The 19,962-nt window shown below is 41.7% G+C and overlaps 1 protein-coding gene across 1 annotated transcript in view; it reads right to left on the minus strand.

Moving 5' to 3' along the window:
• The window catches only part of LOC122554608 (procollagen galactosyltransferase 2-like), a 173,640-nt gene that overhangs the window by 12,852 nt on the left and 140,826 nt on the right, over window positions 1-19,962 (minus strand). The window contains exons 7-10 of the mRNA XM_043699912.1: window positions 16,463-16,539; window positions 12,704-12,810; window positions 8,281-8,413; window positions 5,216-5,343 (exon numbers count right to left, since the gene is read on the minus strand). Of these exons, the coding sequence (XP_043555847.1) occupies window positions 5,216-5,343; window positions 8,281-8,413; window positions 12,704-12,810; window positions 16,463-16,539 (445 nt within the window). The remainder of the gene's footprint in view (window positions 1-5,215; window positions 5,344-8,280; window positions 8,414-12,703; window positions 12,811-16,462; window positions 16,540-19,962) is intronic.

Raw genomic sequence — 19,962 nt, forward strand, 5'->3', positions numbered from 1 at the left:
GAACTGGGGTGAGGTGGGGGAAGGGGAAATGAGGAAACTGTTGAAGTCCACATTGATGCCCTGGGGTTGAAGTGTTCCGGGGCGTGGACTTGACCAGGTAGTCACGGAGGGAACAGTCTTTGCAGAAGGCAGAAAGGGGTGGGGAGGAAAATATATCCCTGGTGGTGGGGTCGGTTTGGAGGTGGCGGATGATTTGGTTTGAACTAGTGTGGCAAGGCGAGGAAGCAGAAGGGGAGGAGGGCAGTAGCTGTAGAAATTGAGGAAGAGGTAGAAACCAAGGCAAACAGGACTAAGAACAAGAACAGGCAGGGAAATCCGCTGAAAAGAGCAGGAGATGTGATCAGAAATGCACGCGTTTCAATGCGAGAAGTCTAATAGGCAAGATAGATGAACAGAGAACCATAACTTTATTGCAATCGCAGAGACTTGGCTCAAAGAGGTACAGGGCGTTTCTTAGCTCTTAGATGTTTCAGGTGTGATAGGGATGTAAGTGGGGTGGGGGAGTTGCATTCCTGGTAAAGGAGTATCTCACAGCTGTACTGAGGGACGATATGTCAGCAGACTGATGCAGAGACACAATATGGGTAGAATTCAGGAATAGGAAAGATGAAATCACAATGCTGGGGATACATACTACAGGCCTCTCAACAGCCAGAGAGGGACAGAGGAGAGAATAAGTAGATAGATTTTGGAAAGACATAAAAACAGCAGAGTTGTTGTGGTGGGTGATTTTAACTTCCCCTACATTGACTCGAACTCACTTTGTGCAAGGGCCTTGGATGGGGCAGAATTTGTAAGAACCATTCAGGGGGGTTTCTTGGCACAGTATTTAAATAGCCCAATCAGGGAAGGGGTTATACTGGACCTGGCTTTGAGAAATGAGCTCATCCAGGTTAGTGAAGTTTCAGTGGAGAGCATTTCAGGAGTAGTGACCATAAAACCGTGGGTTTTAAGATACCCATGGATGGACATAACGCAGTCCTCGGGTGGAGGTGTTAAATTGGGGTTAGGTGAACTACAATGAAATTAGGCAGGAAATGGAGAATTTTGATTAGAGGCTGCTGTTTGAGGGTAAATCCACATCAGATTTCAAATGGCAGTTGATAAGAGTTCAGGAGCGGCATGTTTCTGCGAGAATGAAGCATAGGTATGGAAAGTTACATGAACCTTGGATGACCAGGGATGTTATGACCTTCGTCAAAAGGAAAAAGGAAGCATATGCAAGGGCCAGGATGATGGGAACTGATGAAGCCCTGAAAGTACATAAGTAGGAAAGAATTTAAACAAGGAATTAGAAGGAGCTATGAAAAGTCATTAGCAAACAGGAATAAGGAAAATCTTAAGACTTTTTATACACATATAAAAAACAAGAGGGTAGCTCTTAAAAGAGGTGGCCCACTCAAAGGATGGAATCTATGTGTGGAGCCAGGGAAGGTAGGGTAGGTCCTCAATGAAAACTTTGTGTCAGTATTCACCAAAGAAAAGGAATTGGTGGAGGATGATCTCAGAGAAGGGAGTGTCAAATTTCTAAGCCAAGTTGCTATTAATAAAGTGGTGTTGTGTATCTTAAAAAGTATTAAGTTAGATAAGTCCCTGAGTCATGATGGGATCTATCCCAGAATACTGAGGGAGGCAAAAGAACAAATTGCTGGAGCACTTACAGACATCTTTGTCTTCTCTTTGGCCACAGGTGATGTGCCAGAGGACTGGAGAACAGCCAATGTTTAAGAAGGGTAGCAGGGATAATCCAGGAAATTACAGGCCTGTCAGCCTCATATTGATGGTAGGGAATTATTAGAAAATGATAACATTGATAAGCATTTAGAGGCAAATGGACTAATTAGCGATGGACAGCGTGGTTTTGTGTGGGGAGGTCATGCCTCACTAACTCGGTCAAGTTTTTTTGAGAAGGTGACAAAGATGACTGATGAGGGAAAAGCAGTTGACGTTGTCTACATGGACTTCAGTAAAGTCTTTGACAAAGTCCCTCATGACAGACTGGTACAAAAGGTACCAGGGGTGGTATCGGGGTGAACTGGCAAGGTGGATACAGAATTGACTTAGTCATAGAAGACAGAAGGAAGCGGTGGAAGGATGCTTTTCGGAATGGAGGGTTGTGACGACTTGTGTTCCACAGGTATCAATGCGGGGACCTTTGCTGTTCGTGGTCCACATAAATGATTTGAAGGAAAACATGGCTGGTCTAATTAGTAAGTTTGTGGATGATACAAAGATTGGTAGAGTTGCAGATAGCGAGGAGGATTGTCAGAGGATACAAATCAGTTGGAGGCACAGGCAGAAAAAATAGCAGATGGAGTTGATGCATTTTGAAGGTCAAGTATGGGTGGAAACTTTACAGTGAATGGCAGAACCGTTGAGGAGTATTGATAGGTAGATGGATCATGAAAGGTGGCAGCACAGATAGATAATGTAGTAAAAAGGCCTATGGCACGCTTACCTTCACTGGAAGGGGCATTGATCATAAGGTTAGGCAAGTTATGCTGCAGCTTTACAGAAGTTTAGTTAGGCTACATTTGGAATTTTGCATACAGTTCTGGTCACCATACTACCAGAAGGATGTGGATGCATTGGAGAGGGTACATAAGAAGTTTATCAGGATGTTTACACAGAGTGAAGGGGTCAATTACTAGGGTACACAGGTTCAAGGTGCATAGCTTAGGGAGGTTTAAAAGAGATGTGCAAGGCAAGTGTTTCCATGCAAAGGGTGGTAAGTGCCTGAAACGTACTGCCAGAGGAGGTGGTGGAAGCAGATGTAATAAAACTATTCAAGAAGCACCTGGATGAAGGAATAGATAGGAGGGGAAAAGAGGGATAACGATCCTGTAAGTGAAGACAGTTTTAGTACAGAAGGGCAAAAAGTGTCAGCACTGTCTTGGAGGGCTGAAGGGCCTGTTCCTGTACTGTATTGTTCTTTATTCTTTTCTTTGTTCTTATACTCCAGATGGGGTCTCACCAGCACCTTATGCAGTTGTAGCAAGACTTCCAAACTCTTAAATTCCAAAGCTCTTGAAGGATCAACATTCTATTAGTCTTCCTAATTTTTTTGCTGACCTGTGTGCTAGCTTTTTGTGTTACGTACACAAGTATCTCCAAGTCCCTGTGTTGTAGTTTTCTGTTATTTCTCTGCAGCTAAATAACATTCTGTTCATTTGTTCTTTCTTCCAAAATGAAAAATTTCACATTGTCACACATTATACCTCAATGGCGAATTGTTTTTGTCCACCTACTTAGCTTATCAATACATCTCTGCAAACTATTTGTATCCCTCTCACAATCTGACTTTCCATCTATTTTAGTGTACAGGTTGGTTCTGATGTAACACGATAGTCCCATTCTCATGCGACCTCGCATTATAAGAAAATTGTGCAAGAGCAACGCCATTTACACTAATGGGGCTGGAATCACGTTATATTGGCTATAAGGAAAGTTCTTGTTCTACAAATACTGGTCAAAATTTTTCAATCACATTAAAGCCAATTCGCGTTGAAGTAACGTGTTATAACAGAACTGACAGAGGGTGGTGGTAGCGGTGGGTTGTTTTTCAGACTGGAGGCCTGTGACCAGTGGAGTGCCACAAGAATCGGTGCTAGGTCCACTACTTTTCATCATTTATATAAATGATTTGGATGTGAACATAAGAGGTATAGTTAGTTAAGTTTGCTGATTACACTAAAATTGGAGGTGTGGTGGACAGCCAAGAAGGTTACCTCAGATTACAATGAGTTCTTAATCAGCTAAGGAGTGGCAGATGGGGTTTAATTTAGATAGATGCGAGGTGCTGTATTTTGGGAAAGCAAATCTTAGCAGGACTTACACACTTAATGGTAAGGTCCTAGGGAGTGTTGCTGAACAACGAGACCTTGGAGTGCAGGTTCATCGTTCTTTGAAAGTTCAACTCGAATGGGCTTTAACATGATTGAAGAATTTAGACCGTTATTTGTAGAATGTGAACTTTCTTTATAGCCAATATAATGTGATTCCAGCTTCATTATTTAAATAGCACTGCTATTGCACAATTTTCTTATAATATGAGATTGCACGAGAATGGGACTATTGTATTACAGAACCAACTGTACACTAAAATAGATAGAAAGGCAGATTGTGAGAGAGATACAAATACTTTGCAGAGATGGCTTAATTTAGCCTTAGTCCTGAAGGCCAGTATTATCATCAACTGTTCCCAGGAACATGGCTGGATGCAGAATAATGACCTAAAGTGCATCAGACCCAAATAAGAAAGGCAACATATGCTGCACCATCCTATGGTCTAACCCGCCGTGTCATCCTGAAACCAGCAGTGATTTAAGAAAGAGATTTTCCATTGTAAGGCTATTCCCTCTGAGCTAAACTGAAAGTTTGCACTGACTTCCTTCCAGACCATTACAGACACCAGAAAATCTTATCAGTCAAGGCTCTATTGGGATCAGCGCTTTAAGGACTGAGAGACTAATGTCCAGCTTGCTGCCTCACAGCGACCCCAGAAGCTGCAGGTTGAAAATTGTTCTATTCCTCGTTTAAATCAGCAAATTGAGTCCGAGTTCTCACATTGCAGGTTCTTGTGGAAATCTAATTCAGGAAACAGAAGGATTCTGCAATGTTCAATTTTAAGATTGGAAATATATCATTTTTTTTTGTGTGGTGACAGGTGCCACAATACATGTGACATGCCAAGTGCCTCTCCTCACCATCCCCCGCCACACTGCAAACAAGAAATAATGGGATGGAGATGAGAGCAGGGCATCATGGAATGTGGGCTGAAAGGAGGGTCAAAGAATGTAGGGGTCAAAGGCGCAAGGGCAATGTGATGTTTCACAGCGATGACACCCTTGCTCCCCATCCATGACCCCTGATTATCCCTAGATAGCGCCAGATCAAGGGATTGCTCCCACACCCCTCCAAACTGTTTGCCATTTGGACAGGCTGATACTGTTCTCATTCAGTGGGAATGGAATTACCCATAGCAATGCAGTGCAGTGGTCAGAACTGAACCAGTTCAGATCCTCAATTGACAGTGAGCCAGTGGTGAAATTTGGGCCTTCCCACCAACTCTGTAATTGCTGTGGAATGTGGCAGGTATTTCTCCGATGCTATCACACCAGATTTCTCTCCCCTTTCTGCCACCTTCCCCACCATATCTCAGATGGATAGGATTCTACCCTGAGCTTCTAATCACTTGTCGCACATTCAGACTCACATCAGGTCCCAGTCCAGCTGGTTCTCCTCAATATCTTCCATTAGCTTTGTCATCCTTCTTCGAAAATGTGGCTGAAACCTATTGTCATCCTCCAGGACAAGGACGGTCTGCAACCCTCGGTCAATGACCTGCATGACAGGGACAGAACATTTAAAACTGTTCTGTTGCACTGAGTTGAAGCGTTTAAGATATTTATCTGTAGGGTAGATCGAGATAAATTATTTTTGCTAGTGGAAGAGTCTAAAACATGGAGCATAGCCTTAAAATCAATGCTAGGCTACTCAGTGATGAAATCAGGAATTGCTACTTTATACAACAGCTTGTTGAAATCTAGAACTTTCTCTCAGAAAACCACTGATGCTGAGAGACATTTAAAAAACTCAAGATTATGATTGACTGATTTATGCTTGACAAGAATTACAGAACCAAGGTGGATGAACGAAATCTGATTTATTTAGTTAGTTAGCCAGTTACAGAGTCAAGCAATAGCCTTTGTCAGTGGCTAGACAGAATTCTAGTTTAGTCAGTGGAGACTCCTCAACAACGAATGTTTGGATTAGACCACAACTGCACTCTGGCTGGTGCTGCTGACTCCATTAATATTGAGCAGCTGCTCAGAGGTCTTGGCCACTCCAGAGGGATCTAAAAGGGTTCAATGTTGTCCTGCAGTTGAAAAAGCAGCTGGGTCCATGATGGGGAGAGTGTGAGTGAAGGAGGGCATTGAATAAGGGCAGACGTGGTTTGAAATAGAACTACCTCAGTAGCTAGCCAGTCAAAATCACCCACCTTTTAGAGGAGAGGGGCAGAAATGGTCAGGTTCAGGTGCTAGAAATCTGAGTATGTTTATAAATGTGTGTGTGTGTACAGGGTTTACACATTGATTGGTTTAGTGATGGGCACATTATTAACATGCAATACTCTGCTGATGAGCATGTGATAGCAAGGGCAGAAGACCTTAGATTTAAGATACGTGTAAATTGAGATGCAAATCAACGGTAAACTAAGCATTTTTACTAAAGCCAGAGCATTTCAATGTGCAAAGTACCGTATGCTTAATTTCCCAATTAAATAACTGAAGTAGCATCTGTCAACTGGAATGTGGTTACAGCACAGATATATATCTAAGTTTTCTATAGGAGCAATTCACCTTTGCGCAGATCAAATTTAAAATTCTACCTAAACATTTGTGAGTTAAAAGCAGTTCGTTGATCTCTGCATAGGTGGCGCTATCTTCTTTGTTAAACAGTTTGTGTTTTCCACCACAGATTCCCTGTGATGTTTATGCCCGAGATCAGTGGTGATTTGTCTAGGTGCCAAAACCTGCTATTTAAAATGCAAAGCGTGATATTCATAGTACATCAAGCTTGAACGTGTGTGAAGATGGATACTTTGTCCAACACTGTCAAAAGAGACAGCTAATTGTACACCAGACACTGGAAAATAATTGCTGATTGCTCACATCTGGTGATCTATAACTCATGTCGTGTTTTGTCAACTGACTATTGTAAATCAGGCAAGTTATTATGACCGAGGAGTTACTATCTGGTCTCACAAGTGTCATTGCTAGGGAGATTGGTAAATCTGTACAACATTTCCTGATTAATAGACACGTATTATCGCAAACAAGAAATGGTTTTATTCTAATATGGAGAGATGATATCTTATTCCATTTTGGCTTTTATTTAGTCACTATATTGTGCTAGTATTTAAAATGAATATACATTAGATGCTAGCTCAGCGATTCAGATTGAAATTGAAAACATTGGTATGCATGTAGCCACTTTATAAAATAGTGAACAACTGATGTTCATTTTCTATTAATCCAAGAAGTTATGAAAAATTATGAGAGGTCCAGGATGTACTCTCAAATGGAGTGACAGGTTGCTGATAAGACTGTTTAATAGTTAATTGATTGATGGGATTTAAAGACTTAACACTTGCAATGCACACGACAGCTTTAAAGTTACAATCTGTCACAATGGGGAGCAAAATTATTATTCAAAAGACTGGAAAAAATGATGGTAGAATTTTACTGAAGAGGAAACAGATTAATCGATTGATAAAAGAGATGGGGAGCTGTACTGCTCCCCTTATTCTGGTGGATTCAGTTACACAATGATCTGCACTATATTCCAGGATAATCCAGCATAAAAATAATCAATTGGTAGGTTTGAGGCATGGTATATCCCTATCACTATTTGCATAAAGTTATTCACAATAGCAATGCTCCCTTTCTTGGAAATTTCCTTCTAATGCAAGCATGAGTAAAAGAGGCACTCTGATCTGTAATATCAACTGCCATGTGAGGCAGACTGGGCCTGGTTGAGCATCCAGGCCTAATCCTCTGCCAGCATCTCTCGGATATTACTCCCTTAGAAAATCTACAAGATTGCCATGGGGAATAGCTAATCTTTGATCATTCCAATTACTTCTAGGAGGAATAGTGGATTGTTGTGTGACTGAATACAGCAGAATAACTGGAGCAGGACAACTCCCTCTCTCCATCAGAGATGGCACAAGAGGCACAACGAAGGAGAGGGGCAACACTCTTTAGGGATAACATTCAAAGGCTCACTCTCTACTAAATAAATACTATACAAGGATTTAATTTCTGAAATTATGGTTCTGTGTAAAATATGCCAATATTAAGACCAAAAACCAGCGAGAAAAAAAATCAGCTGATCTGGTGGCAACTGGAGAGAAACAGCGTTAATCTTTCAGGCAACATGAAAAAGAAACAGAAATTTAAGAAATTTTACACTCAACATCACTTTCTCTTCTGATCTGTTGAAGGGCCATTAATCGGAAATGCTAACTCTGTTTCTATCCCCTCAGATGCTGCCCAATCTGCTGAAAGTTTCAGGCCTTGTTTCAATTGTAATTTTAAATTTCCAGCATCTGTAGTGTTTTGCATCTAAGACATCCGTTTGCATTTCCCTCAAGTGTTGAAACATTCTCAGAACTGTAATGAAATCGTTGTAGCAAGACAAACCTACTCCAAGTAGCAATGCACCTACAAACGCTTGTAAATAGGTGAACAAGTGCATTAGGATCAATTTTCTTACCTCTTTCCAGATATAATAATGGCTCAGGAAGCAGCCTATCTCTCCCCGTGTCAGTATTCTTCCTGAGTAAGGGTCATGATACCCTGGTAACATTTCAATGTTAAGAGCTTTCAGATGGCTTGTGTTGAGGGCTCTGTCAATACAAAACATCTGTCACATTATTATGTCCTATTTCTGAGTTGGAGGGAGGTTAAAAACTGTTGTGGAATGACCCCTTCATGGTGTGAAATAACCTGGAATGACTACTGAGCCTGCCGGTTTTCCTTTCATTATTAAGTCCCAGTTCCATTGTATAATGTTCCACAGAAGGTATGGCATTAATCTTATCAATCTTACGTTGCAATATAGGGTTTGAAGTCATATGGACCACTGTTTAAAATCCTTGTCCTGAGTTGATAGCATTGTCAATTCATTGCAGCATAAACCCTGCTTGTTCAATATGGAGTCATCAGAACCAAAGCTACTATGCTCGGGTTAGCATCATCTCTCCCATCTCAGACCAGAGGATGGTACACAGTAGAGCCCCTGGGCGTCAATGTCAGGACCACTTCTTCTGCTGACATATGTTAATGATTTAGACTTGTGTACAGAGCACAACCTATCTATGATGCAACACTTGCAAGATCTGTCAACCGACAGGAGGGTAGTGTTAAATGCCAAGAGAACACAGACAGGGCAGTGGACATTCAAGGTGAAATTTGATGCACAGATTCATCTTGGGAGGAAAACAGAGGAGAAGCAAATAAGACAAAACCATAGCTTGATAATGCATGCAGTAGGGCACATGTGCATGAGTCACTGAAGATAGAATATATTTCAAAATCAGTTGAAGTATACAGATCTTGGGCTAACTACAAGCATAGAGCACAAAAGTGAAGTAGTGGATTTTCCAAGAAATTAGCATGTTACATGGATTGTTTTCCAGCCCTTCTTTTGTTTAGACAAGAAGGGAGCTCCACTTTTCTGACAGGATATTCTGCTCTGGGCTCCTTTAGAAATGCATAATCATACTTCTATTCCAACAGTTCTCTTGTGTTGTGATTGCAATGAGGTCAGCCAGCTGGACATCGCAGAATATGAGTTTCCTGATTGGACCAAGTTAACAGCCCCAATTAGGGAGCACTGACTGACAGACATAAACAGGAGGGACAGAGATTCTGACACTCTGAAGAGGCAGGGCTAGAGTCAAGGACTGTTCATGTGTGAATAAAGAGTGACTTGGTGATGGGATACTGGCCTCTGGAGTTATTTCATCTCGCTGCACGGAAATATTGAAAGAAAGACAAACCAAACCCCTTTTCAAAGCAGTCAGCTGATGTATTCTAAAACTTAAAGACCATTTTGACAGCTGCTGTGGGTAGTACATAAGGTTAATGTAATGTTAGGGTGCTGGGGGTGGGGGTAAGGCAAGTAGATGGGTTGATGGTGTGGGGGTATGCCAGCTGGGCAAGATACAAGGGTACAAGATGGCAAGCATTATAAGTGATGAAGGGTTTAGGATAGGTCAGGATTCTTGGGTAGACGCAGGTCCAATGGGTTTCAAGTATGGCAGTGGTGGCACTGGCATTGAGAGGAGTCAGACCATGAACGAGGAGTAGGGGGGAGGAGTTAATGGGTTGGTTAGTTGGGGGGTTGGGTTTGGGTCCTTGGTGTCAGTGGGGGATAGGTCAGGTTTGAAGGTTATATGTGGTCTGGGGAAAGTAGGCTTGTGGTTGTTTGAGTAAGTATGGGAATTTGGTGAACAGGTACTCAGGAGTTAGTCTAATGTATTTAATAGACTAACGTTTTCTGAGTAACTATTCCGAACAGCCCTTAATTCTCTGATTTAAATGCATGGTTTCAGAGGATTCTCGGGGTAGGGGAATTGCTCAGCAAAATCTTCTTTAACAATTCCTAGGGATTTATTAGGATCTCCAAGTGCAATTCCCAACTACACAGGGAACAACAATTGTCTTGCCATCTGAAAATCTGGAGCAAGGAATTATGATGAACCTGTATTAAATATCGCTTCAGCTTCAAGGGAAGTACTGTGTCTAGTTCTGGGCACTGCACTTTAAAGTGATATGAAGGCATTAGAAAGAGCGCAGAGGAGAAAAATAAGATCAATGAAATGGTTCCAGGGATGAAGAATATCAGTGGGGTGGATAGAGTGGAGAAACTGAGACTGTCCTTCTTAGAGAAGATTCGCTCAAAATCATGGGGAAGGCTGGGTCAACCAGATAGGGCGAAACAGTTCCCATTGGCTGAAGGGTCAAGACCATAGGACTCTGATATACAATGACTGACAGAAGAAAAGATGGCAGATAAAGGAAGTGTTTTAAGAAGGTGTTTAGGGTCAGCATTACATTAGGAGAAAGTGAGGCCTGCAGATGCTTGATATCAGAGTGACCTGCTGTGCTTTTCCAGCACCCCACTCTCGACTCAGCAATACATTGCCTGACAATGTGGATTTAATCTTGGTTCTCAAATGAAAAATGAATAAGTGTCTGAGGAAAGGAAATGTATACAGACAGAGTGCATTCTACGATATATTGGTAGGGAGTAGGATGAGACAGGTTGCTCCTGCAGAGAGATAGCATGGACCTGATGGCCTCTTTCTCCGTTGTCACCATTGTATGACTATTTCATCAGCGTTCTTCACTGGTCAAAGCCTGCTTTTTTACCTCCCAATCAGAACTTCCTGTTTTTCCTCTCTCTGTTTATCACTGGAACCCTTCAAAATTAATGGGGAAATAAACATAACAAAGAATTACCAGAGTATAAGCTACACATTAAAGTTTTTTTTTGTTTTGCGTGCCATGGCAGAGATTTGGTGCAGAATTTTCCAGGCTCCATGGTACAGAGTTTGTAGGTGGGGGACAGGAAAGGCAGTTGGAAACCTCCAATGGTTGCTCCCCGATTGTTGTCCTTCTTCCTTGAAATGACTTTCCGCTTGAGTCGGATGCCACAGGAACACGTGGACTGCGTGTCAAGGGAGCCCCCAGTGCAAAAACTACTTTGCCCGCAGCCGGGTGCCGCAACAGCATGCGAACTGCTCCACAATGGGAGGCAAGGGAAGTCCGGTGAGGAGCCAAGCAACCCCACTCTTCCCCACTCTGCAAAACAGCGTGTGGGGGGTGGGAGTGGGGGGTGGGCGACCCCCTGCTGTATTGGGAACCACGGGTTCTATGGGGTCAACGTCTGATTGGAGCAGGGCCCAGAATGTGGTATCTGGCTGCATGGGGGTAGTGTGAGGGAGGGGGGGGGGGGGGTGCGTCCACCATGGCGTCCACGAGGTGGTGGTAGGGGGCCAGTTCAGGCCCAGCCCAGAGGGCCAAACTTCCAACCCTCCCACCCCAGGGTCCCCACTTTGTCATCCCCCTTACCACTGAAAAAGGAGGCCATTTTCAGCGCTCGCCATTTTGGGATGCCCTCAAATCTCCCCTCTTCTCCAGCAGCGCTTGCCTCTGTCAGTTGGGCTGGAGTCAGACTGGACCTTGCTGATGCCCTTCCTGGCTGGGATCTCATGCTTCCCCTAGTTCAGCTGTTCCCTTTGCACTGGATAGAAATCAGCTAGAGTTCCTCACTGCCAGGGGAGGGGGGGGTGGGGGGGGGGGGTTGGGGGGAGGGGGAGGGTGGTTATGGGGTTGCACTCAATCCAGCCACCCACTATAGTGACTCAGTGGTTAGCACTGATTTCCTCAACGTGCCAGGGCCTGGGTTCGATTCCAACCTTGGGCGACCATCTGTGTGAAGTTTGCACATTCTCCCTGTGTCTCCGTGGGTTTCTGCCAGTTGACCTGGTCTCCTCCCACATTTCACGTTAGGTGGATTGGTGATGCTAAGTTGCCCATAGTATGCAGGGATGTGTATCAGTTAGGTGTGTTAGCCATAGGAAATGCAGGTTACAGGGAAAAGGATAGGGGGATGGATCTGGGTGTGATGCTGTTCGGAGGGTCGGTGTGGACTTGTTTCCACACAGTAAGGATTCTATGGATGTGCGCACTGGCTTCCCATATGAGCACACAGATGTCCAATTCGGGGGCCCTCTCATGTAAACCTGCTCAGAATACTCTGACAGGGTTGTGCTGGAGAGTTCAGCCCTTAAAATTAGGATGGCATATCGACAAGGCGGGGTTGATTCTGCATGTTTAGATGACTGTATTGGAAACTTTAACTCACAGCATGCAGGCCCACATGCCCCGGGTTTCATTGGGAGGCTGGCTCACAGCTTTGACACATTAACATCCATCCAAATGAATGTAGGATCCCAGTCAAGTGAAGCAGACATCAGAATCTTCTACCCCAATGTTCACCACAAAATAAAATGTTACCCAAAAAAAAACTGCATCCTGAAGAAAATCAATAGGATTTCACACTTTAATAGGTAAACAAAATCTGTACAGGGTTATTATGTATTATTTTCTTCAGGATCAGTACTTACTTCCCATCCACAGCATCCACCACTTTGACTTCAATGTCCTGTTCATAAAGTGTGTGTAGCATTCGTTGTCTTCTGTCCGTTCTGCGCTTGAGATTTATCATGAAGATCTAAGCATAGGTTCACATTAGCTTGATTATTATCAATGACCAGGCATTGCTTGTTAGCTCGTCTAAAGGCTTTTATATATTGCTCGTTATTTGTCTCTTCAGTGAAGCACATTTGGAGTTTTTTCTAAACAGACAAGTTAACCACCTACATTCAATATCTGCTTTGCTTTTTCTTTTGAGAACGAACTTACAGAAATAGATTTGGGGGGTCAACATTTAACGACATCAGTTCTCATAACACATTTGCACTAAGCCCTTGCTGGCAAATGCTTAAGTAATCATGATTCCGAATCATAAAATTTTCATCTTTTCGGTGAACATAAAGTATTCCATGGTGCAGGTACTGCTCAAAGGGTGGGCGGTTCTTCCCAGCATCCATATTCTCATCGATCAATGTGCCAATGCATTAACACAATAGTCTGTCAATTGGTGAGTCGGTGGAAGTATTGCAATACTCCATTAATGGTTGTCTAAATGGGATTAATGTAATACTGCATGAATTAATGAATTAAGGCATATATCATGCAATTCTTGCCAATTAAGCCCTGCAATTTTTAGTTGTCTAATATGGGATGGGGTACACCTTCTTTTCATCATCCTTGTGCTCCTGTCAAATTCATCATTTGCCGTTTTCCCTTAAAATGAATGGCTTGCTCAGCCTTTTCAGAGGGTGGTTGGGAGTCAAGGACATTACTGTGATCTGGGGTCACACGTAGGCCAGACCAGGTAGGGATGATAGCTCTCCTTTTCTAAAGAATATTAATAAACCAGACGGATTTTTACAGCAACCAATGATAACCTTACGGTCACCATTACTAAGACAACCTTTCAGTTCCAGTTGTGTTAATTGGACTTAAAATTCCAACAGTTGCCATGTGGGATTTGAATCTATGTCTCTGAATTACTAGTCCAGTGACACTCACACCATCTCCAATGGAATGCAGACAAACATAAATTAATTTATCATGCAAAAACTTGAGAAACCAATTTGACGTTATTCATCTATTTGCTGGTGGCATCTAATATTTTATCCTCATCCAGGAGTCATCAGTTATGATAAGCTTTATCCCTGCACTGATGTTGGCATGGTGTTGTTCTGGAGTAGAATGGGGTGGCAACGATGGATCTGCAACTGACTGTTTAAATTCTGATCCCAATACCATCTACATTGTGACCAATGGAAGGCCATTCAAGTGGAAAGAATGTACAGTACATCGTACAGTATGCAGTGAAGATTAGAATGTACAGTACTTCAATTAGGTTTCAATTAGTCCAGACAAGTGAATGAGAGTCCACAGGAAGGGTAGTGGAAGGCAGTACAGTGTGTTGAAAACCCTAGGCCCTGTACCACAGAGTAGTCTGATATGGGATTTTATTTGTAGTTTTCTGAGTATCATGGTTGTTGTAGGAGGTGCTGAGCTATTGCCAGGGTACAACAGCAGGTCAGAAAGCAAGTTGCCCAGAGTCACACTCATGCCACTTGGCAATAGTTGGAAAAAGAGGATTTAACCAGATTGTAATTTTAAGACATAGAGACTATCTGTTGTGAAAAGGCATGCCCTGGGGGCAAGAGCAGTTTATACTTCGGAATCATTGCAGGTTAACAACATATTTAGAAAATCCAGGATGGGAGAAGCCAGATCAGGAGAATCCTGCAGAAAATGCCTAACTTAGTAGCACTTTTTTTAAAACACTTTAAAGATGCTATTTCTCACATTCCTCATTGAGCAATTACTTGTTGCCATTGAGGTTCAAGGCAATTAAGTTTGAGAGTTTTGCATGATTTGCATTTGTGACACTTTCAGTTGTGACTAATATGATAGACTTTCACCCATTCTGATTTTATAAAGGCAGTTTCACTAGAGGGAGATTGGATGGCAATGTAAAGAAAATGCTTCATCCGTTAATACAGTTAAAAAGAGCTTAGGGTCAGATCCAGATGCAATCTGAATGAACTGCTGTTAAGCAAACAACTTGGATTGGATTCAGAAATGAACCAGTTAATTAATTAGGCCCTTAAAATTAATGAACTGATTCTGATTATAAAATCAATCAAACTCATTTTCAACTTGCACAATTATCAGGAGCCAATTAAATTCTTTGCACACTTTTCTATTTATACTACCACATTGAGTGATAGGAAACACAATCTAAAAGCAGTATCCTCTCCCAAGCAAACAAATCCAGCAATAATTAATAATAATTAATTAAATAATAATTACTCAAAACTAAATCAGCTGGGGGAAGACATGTCTTTCATAAGCCCACCACCAGATTCCCAAAGTAACCACACTGCGTGGAACTCATTTACTCCTAGGAAGACAGCAGAAATGCTTCAGGGGTCTTCAAAGTATTTCTGAAGTGGTCTAATTCATAGGCTTAGAGAAATCTCATTCAGGAAACTACTGAACACATGTAGAGACTGTCAAGAGCTGAAGTCAAGGCAACGGAGAGAGAACACAACCCTGCAAACATCCCAGCTACTAAACCCTTCAAGTGACCCCTGTCCTGCATGCATCAAAATCTGCACATTGTGCAATTGACTCATTAGCCATCTTTAGAATCCATTGAACTGGAGCGGGAGCAAATCTTCCTCAGTCATGATGGAGCCAATGTGCAAAAGCTAGAATACCTTTCTGGAGGATGTTTATTTCTTGCCAAAGAACTTATATCCAACTACCCTGACTGCCGACTAGTACTTTCTTTGCACATCTAAATATAATCAGCTAATCAACACCCAACATCTACTTACCTAGTTACCTTCAACTAACAGGGATTTAACATCTATCAACAGGACCCATTTGGTACAACCACCAAGAGACAGACTAAGTAAAAATAGGATTTATAAAAATGCTATCCTTTAATTGCATGCACTGTAGTGATCTTAGGTGTTTCAGAAGGGATGTCATATGGAAAAAATTGACAAGATTGAAGAATCAGCTGAACTGAAGAGCAGAATAACTGGAAGCAATCTTAAAGTTTCACCCCAGCAAGTAGCTGATCCACTTTGAGAGAGAGATCCATTAATAGTGATTCTCAAACCTTCAAAAAGGTTTGTTATCGTAGACATTTATAATGCAATAGAAAACTTCTGTCTTGCTAGTACAATAAATTACCACTATTTTTTTTGCTATTGGTTCTAGGACATTTCAAAGTTAAATCAGTTCCAGCATAACTTTATTACCTGATAATGGAGAGCAGCATGTTTGCTAATTTATAAAATCAATTCTTTTACAGATAGCCTTCCCCTCCTATAACCACAATTTTCAATTAAATGCAAAATTAACATTCCACTTATGTTAACATTATCTTTGGTACTATCGTCACTGTATTATTATTGCTAAATCAATTCGGATGATCAAGTTAAACCAACACAATGGAATGTAAAAATTCCAATCCCATTACACCCTAGAAGATCCTTATAACTGAGGAACAGATAGGTTAACCCATAATTTAATTCTTAATAAAAGCCTATTATGTTGAATCTGATTTGGATGCATCCTACTAATTTAATTCTTACTTGCTGCAGCAAAGATCAAAATCTTAAATAAACTGGCAGTCTTCACTCTAACTATTCATGGTATTTAGGTTTTGCACTTTGATAGTAGTTCCTGACGAGTTCACCAAGAAACGTATTGCCTCTTTCTCTCACCTCGTCAAATCCCATCTTGTCCAGGTGTTTTACAGGTGTGGAAACATTACTGGAAGGCTCTATGGGAGGATGATTAACTGAAAAACAAAAAAAAAATCACGTTGTAGAATGCCTGTGTTTACCAAGCAAATTTAGTGCCCCCCTTTTTATAAATGATTGGGGATTCATTGTGATTTGATTGAAACTGAATATAATTGTGGTAATTCATAGAAAATACAAATCAGGGAATGAGCAGAATATAAGAATAACTGCATATGAATTCAAATGACAATATTTATTAAAGCTGCCTCAACCCTGGGTGCAGCTCTGTCAATGCTTCATACACCTACATATCTTGATTGATAGATTGCCTCTTTTGTTTTTGTGCATGAGGATGCCTGAGGCAATAATGATGGACAGGTTGACATTATGGAATGGAATCAGACTTGACCAGGTATGACAATGATTTGAAAGCAAAATCTCAGGGAAAATCCTCCTTCAATCCCAGCCACCAAAGACAAGGCAACTGGTCATTCGTTCAATTTCTGACTTTGGGTCCTTTGTTGTGGTCTTTACCTAGCCTTTGTGTTAGGTCGCCAAATATATAGTCTGCGAGGGGAAAGTAAATGAGGCTCCTTGTCCTGAAAACATGTAGAAGCATGTTACAAATCTGATGCAAACAAATTGTCAAAAAAAATCCAGAGATAAATGTCACATGATCAGTTCCCTCTTTAAAAATACTAATAACAAGCCCATACCTGACTGCACTCCCAATGTAACTACTACTTTTGATATGTCATGTACATTGCATTCCAATTTAAAAAGGAATTTCATTCATACAGTTGCATTGAAATAATAATCTTCTTCAGAGGTCTGATTCAGAAATGCTTTCAAATTGTATTTTTTTACTGCCATTGCCAATTTAAAAAAAATAATTCATTGGAATACTTATATATATGAAGCCAGCATGTGTGCTTTGCATCTTTGTGGGCAAAAGGCTTCTGTGTTACACAGCAGAAAAATACATGGTTAAAAAACAAACTTCCTTTTAAATTGGGGAAATTTGTTGAAATGGTCTTTACTCTTTAGCTGGGAATTTTGCAGTGTTCCACTGAGAATGGGAGTGGGAAATGTAACAAATGTGGGAATAAAGAGATAGAAATCCTGGAAACAAAAGTAATCAGCAACTTCATTTAATTGCCTGTTTCCCATTTACACCCCTAAGTTGTTTACGCTATTGTCTGAAAATTGCACTTCTTTCTAACATTGGAAAGAGTCTGAAACAAAAAGCCATAATTATATCATGGTCACAAATATATCCAGTAGGGAATTTGAGAAAAAATTCTGGATTTGGTGGAATGTGGAACTTTCGACCACAAGGTGTCACAGTGGTAATGGGTTCAGAGAGATTGAAGGGGAAGCTAGAGATGTACATGAAGGAGAAAACAGTAGGAGGGTTCGATGAAGAAGTTAAGTTGGTCCAAGTCAAGATTGGCATACCATTTGGATAGAATGGCTTTTTTACTGTGCTGTAAATTCCATGCTGTTCCTACTTTGCTTAATTCAAATAATTACTTAACATAAAAGTAATCCAATTTCAAATGGCTGTATGTATATACTACACTGTGGCTCTTTGTGACAGATATAGAGTCATAGAGATGTACAGCATGGAAACAGACCCTTCGGTCCAACCCGACCAGATATCCCACCCCAATCTAGTCCCACCTGCCAGCACCCGGCCCATATCCCTCCAAACCCTTCCTAGATATAGGTAAATCTGTATTGGTTTTATACAAGCTTTCAATGCCACATCCAAGAGCCAGTCCTAAGGAGATCAGTGTTCTATCTATTTCATGCCAATACAAATGGAATTGCACTTATAGCCACCAATCCAGCTACAAGTCTCCACCTTTCCACTTCAACAACCTGCAGCCTGTTGCAATCTTGTTGAGAAGGGCACCTCCTTGTAAGAAAATGACTTCTGCCCATTACAACGTTACACAGGTAAATCTTGAAATGAAAATTTGGCAGAATGAAGCAATTAGTGATGTGTAATATTGGCTGGTCAGGGAAAGCTTCAAGTTAACCAGGGAGCTTGATAGCGTTAGTTTATAGACAAATTTTCTTGAGGGAAAAGGTGATGAACTTTACAATGTCAGAATGGCTCTTGCTCCACAGAGATATTCCCATTTCCACTTCTAGCCTCGATGGATACATAACAAATAGAAAGAATCAAATGTATGTCAGTGAATTTTATTTACCAATCATTGTGTGGCCTTACCCATATGTTTCATTATTGTCAAAGTCCACTAACTTAGTAAAACCCACTGTCAAGTCCAACACAAAAATACAGACAACTTCAACAAGGCACCAGAGGGAAATCCTAGTAGCTATGCCCCTTAGCGACCTTTGTTGCTAAGCACCAGTGTCCTCAAGTTTAGAGGGATGCAGAGAAAGTTAATATGAAAATGATTAAATCTAAACTTGAAGAATCATGTGAATGTATGCAAATTTACTGTTAGCACTGTAAACACTGCCACCTCAGTAGTTTGTACTAATCATCAAGATGTGCTAAAAGCTGTAATAAATTTGAAACTTGAGCTTCTCTGGTGTTATGAGTTTGCTACATGATTAGATTCGATTCCCCACAGTATGGAAACACGTCCTTCAACCCAACAAGTCCACACCAACCCTCCAAAGAGTAACCCACCCAGCCCCATTCCCCTACCCTATATTTACCCTTGACTAATGCACCTAACATGACAGGGCAATTTAACACGGCCAATTCACCTGGCCTGCACATCTTTGGATTGTGGGAGGAAACCAAAGCACCCAGAGAAAACCCACACAGACACAGGGAGAAGGTGCAAACTCCACACAGACAGTCACCCGAGGCGGGAATCAAACCCTGGGCCCTGGTGCTGTGAGGCAGCAGTGCTAACCACTGAGCCACCGTGCCGCCCTACCTCTTATTTGCAGCATAAATAGAGTTATAGAGTCATAGAATCATAGAGATTTACAGCATGGAAACCGACCCTTCGGTCCAACCTGTCCATGCCGACCAGATATCCCAACCCAATCTAGTCCCACCTGCCAACACCCGGCCCAAACCCTTCCTATTCATATACGCATCCAAATGCCTCTTAAATGTTGCAATTGTACCAGCCTCCACTACTTCTTCTGGCAACTCATTCCATACCCGTACCACCCTCTGTGTGAAAACGTTGCCCATTAGGTCTCTTTTATATCTTTCCCCTCTCATCCTAAACCTATGCCCTTTAGTTCTGGACTCCCCGACCCCACGGAAAAGACTTTGCCTATATACCCTATCCATGCCCCTCATAAATTTGTAAACCTCTATAAGGTCACCCCTCAGCCTCCGACACTCCAAGGAAAACAGCCCCAGCCTGTTCAGTCTCTCCCAATAGCTCAAATCCTCCAACCCTTGCAACATCCTTGTAAATCTTTTCTGAACCCTTTAAAGTTTCACAACATCTTTCCGATAGGAAGGAGACCAGAAT

This window comes from Chiloscyllium plagiosum, chromosome 11 (genome assembly GCF_004010195.1).
Source record: "Chiloscyllium plagiosum isolate BGI_BamShark_2017 chromosome 11, ASM401019v2, whole genome shotgun sequence".
NCBI classification, from domain to species: Eukaryota; Metazoa; Chordata; class Chondrichthyes; order Orectolobiformes; family Hemiscylliidae; genus Chiloscyllium; species Chiloscyllium plagiosum.